The following is a 9,438-nucleotide window of genomic DNA, read 5'->3' on the forward strand; positions in this document are numbered from 1 at the left end:
GGGCATCACCCACGCGTCCTTGTCAACCTCCAGCTTTGTCAGGGCCGCGCTGGCTGGAGGCAGCATGGCCGTCCTGGTGCAGTGATCGGTGGGAGGGGGACCCCCAGTGCCAATCCCTCAGAGGACAGAGGCAGCGTCTGTCCCTGCACCCGTGCTTGCAGGAGGGGATGTCACCCGAAGGGCTGCGTCTATTTTTGTCCCTCTCTGCCCTGCTGGGGTTGCTGACTGCAGCACGGCAGTGAGCACAGCGAGCGGCTCCGGGGCCTTTTTTGCAACTTCCTCCGCCCGCGCTGCTGTCACATTAAAAGCGGGGTCCTAAAAATGAGGAACCACGGAGCCGGGCAGGGCAGGGAGGAGCGCGGAGCAGCTGTGGCCGGCCAGTCCTGGTGTCCGGAGACCCCCTAAACCCCCCCATCGCCCCCTACCCAGGTAATGCTTTCCCCTTCCCGCCTGGCCCTGGCGGCTGTGCGGGTGTGGGGTCGGCTGGGTGCTGTCATTGCCACTCTGCACCCAGAAGAAGGCTGCAGCAAAGCCGTGGGGTGGGAGCAGGGAGCGCCCGGTGCTGCAGGAGCGCATCACAGTGGGGGCTGAGCGGCGCTGTGCCCCCCCACATCACCCACAGTGCTGCCATGGGGCCGGGCTGGGGCATGTAGGGGGGTTTCTTGCCCTCTGCCTCCACGTCTGCCCCACACCAACACGTTGAAAAATCAGAACCAGGAAGGAAGGCTCGGCGGGCACCCGCAGCAAGGAGCAGAGCTGCTTTCACTTCTTCCTTCTCCATTTCCTTTTCTCAGCACTCGTGCTTGTCAGTGGAGCAGCACTGGGGCCGGGGGCTGCTCACTTCCCTGACTGCCTGGGGTCGGGGCTGCCTGCGTGCCGGGCTCTGCGCTGAGGCAGAGGGGTGCAGCAGTGCAGCGTTTCTCCCTCTGCTCCTCCACGTTTCTGCTGAGGAGGAGATGCTGTGCTTGCTGCATGCACTGCTGGCAGTGTGGGTGCTGCTTTGCTGCAGAGGGCAGCGTGATCCTTCCAGGGGCTGCATCTGAAAGCTGCCCTGTGGCACATTTTATTTTTAATCCCCGCTTCTTAAGCTGCTTCACTTTGCCATCCAGGCACTCCTGAGCCCAGAGGCGCGCTTGGGGATGGGGCAGCGGTGGCACTGGGAGCAGGGTGCTCCTGGCTGCCTGTCCCTGCGTGTGTTGTAGAGCAGCACTGGGGTGGCACGGCCGAGCACACAGCAGTTGCTGAGCAGCCGATGCCGGCTCCTTTATCAGCTGTTGTCTGCGGCCGCTGAGGGGCCAAAGGGCAGCGCTGGGGCCGCGCACAGTGCCGCAGGGTCGGTGTCGCCGGGGCAGCTCCGGCCGCAGTGATTGCTGAGTGCTGCCGCGGTGAGGGAGGGGCAGGCTGCTGAAATAACACCCCCGGAGGAGAAGTGAGGAAGGGCCAGAAATAACCGTGTTGCTGCAGCGTGCTGGAGGTGCTGGGAAGGAAGAGAAATCCCCCTGCACTGGCCCTGCTGTTTCTGGGGCCGGGAGCCGAGGCATGCTGCCCCTGCTCGGGCGTTGGGGTGCAGTGCTGTTGTTGTGGGGCTCTGCTTGTCCCTCGAGGAGACCCCTGGGGTGGCTCTGCAGGGTTTGCTGCCCAGGTTGTGTCTCCTGTGGTGCATCTCTACTGTGCACCTGGCAGGGCAGTGTGTTCCCCCCAGCCCTCCCCATATTTCCCCCCAGCCGTCTCTCCGTCCCTCCCGCTCTCTGTGCCCCCCACCGCCCCTTTCCATCTCCAGCTCTGCCCTCCACTTGGTGAGCGATGCGCTCTGCCCATCCCTACAATAACGGGGATCCCAGACACGGTCCAGCTGAGGCAGGATGCGTCCCCAGGGTGGGAGGTGTCCCTGGAGTGGGTGCTGGGCAGTGCCAGTCCCGCAGTGCTGCCCTGGTCCCCGTCCCACCCCAAGGTCCTGCTCTGGGCTCCCACTGGGGCTGATTCAGAGTGAAAGCAGAAGCTGCCGGCTGCCCTGGGGGGGTGAAGCCAAGCAGAACCCAATGGGTTATTTTAAACCTGACCTAATTTCCCACCCTTCTCCTTATTGCTTGCCGGGGCAGTGCCCCACTCTGACCACCTTCCCCATCCCTTCTCTACAGATGCAGGGCTTTCACAGGTGGACAAGGAGCACTTTTTGCTCCCACTGCCCCCACTGCCTGCAAAGGGGCAGCTGGGGGGGTCCTACAGCCCGGCAGGTTGGGGGGAGCGGTGCCGTGGGGTGAGCAGTGCTATGGGATGGGTGATGCTGTGGGGTGGCAGTGCCGTGCCATGGATGGCAGCCTCCTGCCTCCCATTTTATGAGAGGTGCCCTGGGAGCCTCAGAGCGCTCTGAGCAAGGCAGATCTGCTCTCCCTGCACACTTTGGGGGACGAGGTGCCCGAGATGCTGGCCACTTGTTGGTCACCTTCCTGCTGCTGCTCTCCCTGTGCTGTCACTCCATTCCTAGCCAAGGATGCAGCTTGCTGGGGCATGGGGCCATGTGGAGCTGTTTGCTTGGAAAAGGGTGCATGATCCCAAAGGTTCCCCTTGAAATCCTATCCGTCCGTCCCCTGGTGCTAACACATCCCAGAAAACACCATTGTCTGGGGCCAGTGCTTTTACCCCTCTAGCTCTGGCTGTTTGGATGGTTTACCCAAAGTCCTGGCTGTCCTCTGAGGCCTTCCTTCTTGCCTTGCAGTCAGCATTTGGGGTTATGGTGTCCCTCGTGTGCATGAGCTGTGTTGTGTCCCCTCTGCCTCGCGTTGCTTACTGCAGGCCGTCGTGGCCCCTCTGGCTCCCCCCAGCCCCTAGGGATGCTGCTCATCCTACATCCTCCCGCTCCGAAGCTCCATCTGATGCCTGTCCCAGGCTCCTCCCATCCCCCTTCGGATGGGCCACCATGTCTAATTAATTACCTTCCTCTTGCCGTTCAATAGCTGGCTCTTGATCCATGTAATCGTATTTCTGTCCATGCTGGCTTGATTTAATTTCCCCCTTAGGATATTGTGTGGCACTGCGTATCAGATGCCTCTCCGAAGCCCTGGTGTGTTGTCCCCACCGTGCCCCCTTTGTCTGCAATTACGCATTGTATTTAAACAGCAGAGCCCTCCAGATCTGACTGGCTGTAAACCAGAGCCTGGATGCCCGGCTGTGCTCCGTGTGCTGCGAGAGGGGATGGGGACTCTGCACAGCCCCAGTCCCACACAGCAGCTCCGTGCCCCCATCTGAGCCCCACGTGGCAACTTGGCACCGTGGTTTGCAGCGCTTCACACCCCTGACAGGTCGTCCCACAGCTGTCCCCTCACCCCATGGCTGTCCCCTTTCCCAGCAGCCCTGTCCCCTGCTCTCCCTGGGCCGCCATCCCCTTTGTGCAGGGGAACAAGGGCTGTGCTGTGTGTCCCCGCACCCCGCTCGCGTGCCGGCCCTGCACAAAGCTGCGTTGTTTGCCCGTGCTGCTGGGTGCAGTGCCTGGCACCACGCTGCATTCTCTGCCCAGCCCTCCTTCGCTTTCTTGTTCTGATTTGGGCTGCTCCTGGCATCTGGCTTGTTGCTCCTGCTTTGTGCTGTGTTTCAGTGTTGGTGGCTCAGAGCGAGCTCCTGCAGATGCCCATCTGAGCTTCTTGGGTTCAAAGACCCACCGTGCTCCATCTCCTCCAGGCTGTCCCCACGTGCCCTGTCCCCTCCTCCCTCGCTGTGCCCGGGGAGCTGCAGGCAGAGCTGTCTGTCATTAGAGTCTGACTCACCCGCATTCAGGCGGTGCTCAGTGCCCGGATGGCGGCACGCAGACTGGAGGCTCTGTTGCCCCAACATAGTGAAGTCGGATGCGGGGCCGCTCCTGCAGCTCAGGCAGAGCACACAAGGCATGCCTGCTCCCTCCCTGCGCCTCAGTTTCCCTACCATTGTTCCTGATGCACAGCATTTCCCCCTCCCTCCTTGCAGGGTCACCTCTGTGCCTGGCCTGCGTCCCACCGCCCCGCTGCACCATGGCGTCCCGCATCGGGCTGCGGATGGAGCTGATGAAGCAGCAAGCACAGCAGGAGGCCGAGCGGGAGCGCGCTCAGCAGCAGCTGATGATGAACTACATGCAGCAGCAGCGCATGCCGGTGGCCTCCACCCCCGCCATCAACACCCCCATCCACTACCAGTCCCCACCGCCCGTGCCTGGAGAGGTCCTCAAGGTATGGTGCCGGGGGGGGGTGGGATGCGGGGACCCCCCCGGCGGTGCAGGGCTGCTGACGGGTTTTGCCCACGCAGGTGCAGTCCTACCTGGAGAACCCCACCACCTACCACCTGCAGAAGTCACGGGACAAGAAGGTTCAGGCGTATCTCTCTGAGACCTATGGGAACAAGTTTGCTGCCCACGTCAGCCCTGCCAGCCACTCGCCAAAGCCGCCCCCGGCTGCGTCCCCCAGCGTCCGGCCCGGCCACGTCTTGTCCTCCTCGGCGGGCAACAGCGCGCCCAACAGCCCCATGGCCATGCTCAACATCGGCTCCAACCCTGAGCGGGAGGTGAGGAGGGGCCGCTGGGGGCACAGCCGCCCCAGAGGAGCCCGCTGACAACCTGATGCCTTTCCCTTTCAGTTTGATGAGGTCATCGATGACATCATGCGCCTGGACGATGTTCTGGGCTATATGAACCCTGAGGTCCACATGCCCAACACGGTGAGTCCGGGGAGGTGGCTGTCCTCCAGCCCTGACCCTGCAGCAGTGCTGGAGCTCGTGGCTGCTCTCATCCCGGCAGGAAATCGCCCACACAGAGCAGCCCACGTCCCTCAGCACTGCTGCCCCATGTGCCATCGTGCCAGTGGGCAGCAGGTACCAGAGCAGGCTCACCTGCTCATGGGAGCAGTGGGATGGCCCCATTGACATGAGGCTGGGAAGGAAATCTCCCTTCTGCAGCTGCCAGAGCCAGTTCTTCAGCTTCTGCTCCTCTTTAATGACAGTTTGCAGCACTTAAAAAATACTAGAGAGGCAGGAGGAGAGCAGTGCAGTGGAGGTCTGGAGTCAGGAGGGCTTTGCTGCTTGCTGTGTCTCAGCCCTGGCTGAGAGCCCTGTCTGTCCAGCAGCAGTGCTGTGATGTGGGGCTCATCCTGCTGAGCCCTCCTTGTCCTGCTGGGCCCTCCTCAGCTGTGATTCATCTGTCCCATTTGTGATGCTGGCTGTGGGAGGGCACCAGCTGTGCCCTTTGAAGTCCTGTTTTTCTTTGCTGCTCTGATTATAGCTATTTTAAGTGCCGAGGAAGGCAATTAGAGCTGCCTTGTCTGCGCACTTGCATCCAAGAGGCCGAGGAGCTGGGCTTGAACCCCGATCCCACAGCTGGGTCTGTCTCCTGGCCCCGGATGGAACTTACCTGCCTGTCCCTTTGGTTTTCAGCTGCCAATGTCCAGCAGTCACATGAATGTCTATAGTGGGGACCCCCAAGTGACCGCCTCTCTCGTTGGTGTCACCAGCAGTTCCTGCCCCGCCGAGCTCACCCAGAAGAGAGAGCTGACAGGTATGTCCCCAGACCTGGGTATGTCCCCATGCCCAGGTATGTCCCCAGCACCGGATTTAGTTCCTGGCCCCAGAGCACGGTGGGGAGCTGCAGTGGCAGCAAGGACTGGAGTTGGCCAGGGCAACCCTGTCCATGTGGGCACAGAGGATGGTTCTGGGGGATGCTGATGGGGCAAGGTGCAGCCTCATCCCCTCTGGGTGACACTGTGGGTCTCCATTTCAGATGCTGAGAGCCGAGCCCTGGCAAAGGAGCGCCAGAAGAAAGACAATCACAACCTGAGTGAGTTGGGTGCTGGCCGCCCATGGGTGGCATGGTGTTACCTCTCTGACCTTGGCACTCTTCTTCCTCCTTCCTCCCCTCTCCAAGCTGAGTCCTCTTCCCATCTCATCTCACTCCTAGGGAGATACCCCCATAGCCACTTCTTTCCCAGCTCTGCAAAGCACTCATGGTGCAGAGGGCACCCTGTTGTTGTTCTCTTTAGCATGGGGGGAAGGTTGGATGGGTGCTGACTGGGGTGGGAGCCGGACTGGAGGGCATCGAGGTGCTCCCCCTCCTCACTGCTCTCCTCTCTTCTCGCCCCGCAGTCGAGAGGCGGCGAAGGTTTAACATCAATGACCGCATCAAGGAGCTGGGGATGCTGATCCCCAAGGCCAATGACCTGTATGTATCCCTGGTTTCTGTGGGGCTGGGATAGCAGTGGGCATTGTGTTCCTCGCCCAGTGGCAAGAGGTGCTATTTTGGGGAGCAAACAGTTGCAGGTGCCAAGCTCTTTTTCCATCCTGCACCACAGGGACGTGCGCTGGAACAAAGGGACGATCCTGAAAGCTTCTGTGGACTACATCAAGAGGATGCAGAAGGACCTGCAGAGATCGCGGGACCTGGAGAACCACTCTCGGCGGCTGGAGATGACAAACAAGCAGCTGCTACTCCGCATCCAGGTGAGTTTCCTTCTGCTCTCCCCTCCTGCTTTCTCCAGCCTCTGAAACATTTCAGTCCAGCGTGCCAGGCTCTCTCTTCTAGGCTGACAGGTCACCAGGCAGCTGGGGTGGGCATTGTCCTGCTCTGCAGGGGTGTTCCAGACTTTTCCTTAGGCTCCTTCCCAATGAGCTTCACGGTCCCTCTGTCCTCTTTTGCCTTCAGTTTCTGTGCCTTCCTCCTTCCCTGCTGCCTCCATGGATGCCCACCTACCGTGTCCCTGCGTGCTGTGTCCCTAAGCACCACATCCCCATATGCTCTGTCCCCGTGTGCTGTGTCCCACCCAAGTCCTCTGTTGCAGGAGCTGGAGATGCAGGCGCGCGTGCACGGGCTGCCCACCTCCTCGCCCTCAGGTGTCAACGTGGCTGAGCTGGCTCAGCAGGTGGTCAAGCAAGAGGCCGGTGCAGATGAGGGGATGCTGCCCCCCCCGGACCCTGAGTCACAGCCGGTGCTGCCTCCACCGCCGCAGTCTCCTTACCACCAGCTGGACTTTACCCACAGCCTGAGCTTTGACGACGGCTCCCAGGGCTTCCCGGACAGCCTGGAACCCGGCCACAGCGCTTCCTTCCCTTCCCTATCCAAGAAGGAGCTGGACTTGATGCTGCTGCAGGACACCATGCTGCCCTTGGCCTCCGACCCCCTGTTCTCGGCCGTGTCCCCTGAGGCCTCCAAGGCCAGCAGTCGCCGAAGCAGCTTCAGCATGGAGGACGCAGACATGCTGTGACGAGGAGCTGCGCCCGCGCTGGGGGCGAGGACTGGGCCTTCGAGTTTGGTTAGTGAAGTCACAGGGCACTCTTCCTCCTGGGGGAGGAGCCCGTCCTGCTGAGCACTTGAATCTACATAGGAGTACATTTTCTCTATGCAATGGGGGTCTCGCTTCAAGGCTCACCGGGTACCACCATGTCTTTTGCAAGCTTTTTTGTTGCCCAGAGCTGGAGCCAACCTTCTTGGCTTGCCGTGGCGTTGGCCTGGCTGCAGCTTTTCCAGCCAGGCAGCATGATCTCGGCTGCTTCGCCTCCCACCGTGTCCCTGCTGTGCTCCCTGTGTGAGCTCGGAGCTCCACGTCCTGGGTTTGATGCTCACAGCTCTCTGCCTCGCTGCCCCCTCCCAGTATTCCCCTGTAGTGCCACTGATGGCTTTGTCACAGTGTCACCTCCCTGCTGGGGCTCCTCCTGACAGTGCCTCTCCAGGGCAGCGGGAAGAAGCGGTGCTCCAGTGGAGCAAGCAAATTCCCAGGGCATGGGAGGGGATGTCCTATGGAATTTTGTCACTTCGATGTCGTGGAGGTCCAGCAGCACTGTGGTCCATCAGCCTCCACCCCACAGAAGTGCCTCTGCCCTGAAACACCACACTATGCTCTCAGCTCAGGAGCAGCATGTGGTTTTGATGCTGATTCTTTGCATGCATACCGAGAGCCGACGTCCTGCCCTGCATCAGCGTGGCAGCCGTGCCAGGGGTGGATCTGTGCCCATTGCTAAACCTGAGCATCACTTCTTGTTCCACTGTTGGCAGCATGCTCCCAGCCTCACCGGTGGGGCTGTGAAGTGTGGGTCATTGCTTCCCTGGCAGCAGGGGGGGGAGCTGAGGGTGGGAGGGGGAAAAGTGAAAAATACTGCACTGATCTGTGAAGCGCAAAGGGGAGCACCTGGGAAGGCTGCATGGAGCCCTCTGCAGCGCCCCCATCACAGCGCAGCGCTGTGGGGCTGGGGGAGGTTGGGTGTTGGAGAGCAGGAGCCTGTGTGGGGGTCAGTGTGTGCCCTGTTCCACCATGAGGATGGGGAGCAGTGGGGTGAGGTGGGGAAGGGATGTGTGAGCCAGCTCCTGAGGGAGAGGTGCCTGTGTGGTGTGGAGGGTGGGGGAAGTGTGGAGGGTGGGGGGAGAGGAGGGAAGGGGCAGAGATGGCAGCAGGGCTGGCAGGGGCCAGTGGAGTTGGGGCTGTTTCAACCTGTGTGTTCACCGGAGGCTTTGGGCATCACTGCCGTTAGTGCCTGCAAAGACAGAGCTCCTCCAGGATGGGACAGCGGCCCTCCAGGGTGAGACAGCGTCCTCCAGGATGGATCAGGGGTCCTCCAGGGTGGGATGATGTCCTCCAGGATGGTTGTGCCAGGCCCTCTGCTGCTGGGGGCATCTCCCAGTGCGTGAGCAAGCAGCTGTGGATTATTGTTATTTTTTAAATCTTTTTTTGGAGGTTTTGTTGTGTTGTTTTTTGTTTTTTTTGTTTTATTTTTTAATGCACTGTGCTCTGATTAAAAACAAAAAAAAAAAAGAAATTTTACTACTGTTTTATAAAGAAATGTATAAAAGAATGAACTGGAATGGAAGAAGAATCATTAAAATATAATTATTTACGACATACTGGAGTGTCGTGGGTGGGTGCTTTCTCCTGGGGGCACTCGGAGCTGTGCTCCTGCAGTCGTGTTGGGGCTGCATCCCCATTTCTCCTAGGGTTGGATTTGGGGCTGTGGACCTCCAATTAGCATTCTGCTGGTTAATTAGAGCCTGGGAAGGGGCAGGTATGTGTGATGGTGGGTGGCGTTGGGTGGGGGTACCCCTGGGTGCGATGTGCTGCCCCCTCTGCTCCCACCACTGCTGGGTTAAGCACACACACACACAGGGAAAGAGAAATACAAAGAAATCCTGCCTTAAAACAGACTTCCCAGGGTGGAAAATCGCAGGGGCTGATCTTGGAAACTTCATTAAAGGGAAAAGGGGAAAAGCGAGAGAGGAGTTGGAGGGGGGGGAAGGAGGGGCTCAGAGACTGGGAAAAAGAACCCACCCTGATTTATCTGGGGAGCGTGAGCGCTAAATAGAGAACAACGCCTGAAGTGTGAATGATTTCCTATATTAACACAGAGAAAAACTGATAGCCTTTTCATGTCAGGAGAACAGCATGGGGGGGGGGGGGTGACATTGTTCCATCTCTGGGTTTGCTCACTCTTTATCAGGCAGAG

The 9,438-nt window shown here is 60.0% G+C and overlaps 1 protein-coding gene across 2 annotated transcripts; it reads left to right on the top strand.

Annotated features, from left to right (window-relative positions):
* Positions 1–3,789: 3,789 nt before the first annotated feature.
* Positions 3,790–7,211, top strand: TFEB (transcription factor EB; the record flags this gene model as incomplete). 2 transcript variants are annotated; one of them, XM_079546507.1, is made up of 9 exons in its annotated part: positions 3,790–3,859; positions 3,958–4,196; positions 4,273–4,527; positions 4,600–4,680; positions 5,392–5,512; positions 5,735–5,791; positions 6,097–6,172; positions 6,303–6,450; positions 6,789–7,211. In XM_079546507.1, 9 exons carry the CDS (start codon positions 3,790–3,792, stop codon positions 7,209–7,211), a joined length of 1,470 nt encoding a protein of 489 aa, XP_079402633.1. The 2 variants fall into 2 exon arrangements, with proteins under 2 accessions (XP_079402633.1, XP_079402634.1); XM_079546508.1 differs by lacking the exons at positions 3,790–3,859; positions 4,273–4,527 and having other exon boundaries at positions 4,002–4,196.
* Positions 7,212–9,438: the final 2,227 nt, after the last annotated feature.

This window comes from Tetrao urogallus (genome assembly GCF_951394365.1).
Source record: "Tetrao urogallus genome assembly, chromosome: 24".
Classification (NCBI taxonomy): Eukaryota; Metazoa; Chordata; class Aves; order Galliformes; family Phasianidae; genus Tetrao; species Tetrao urogallus.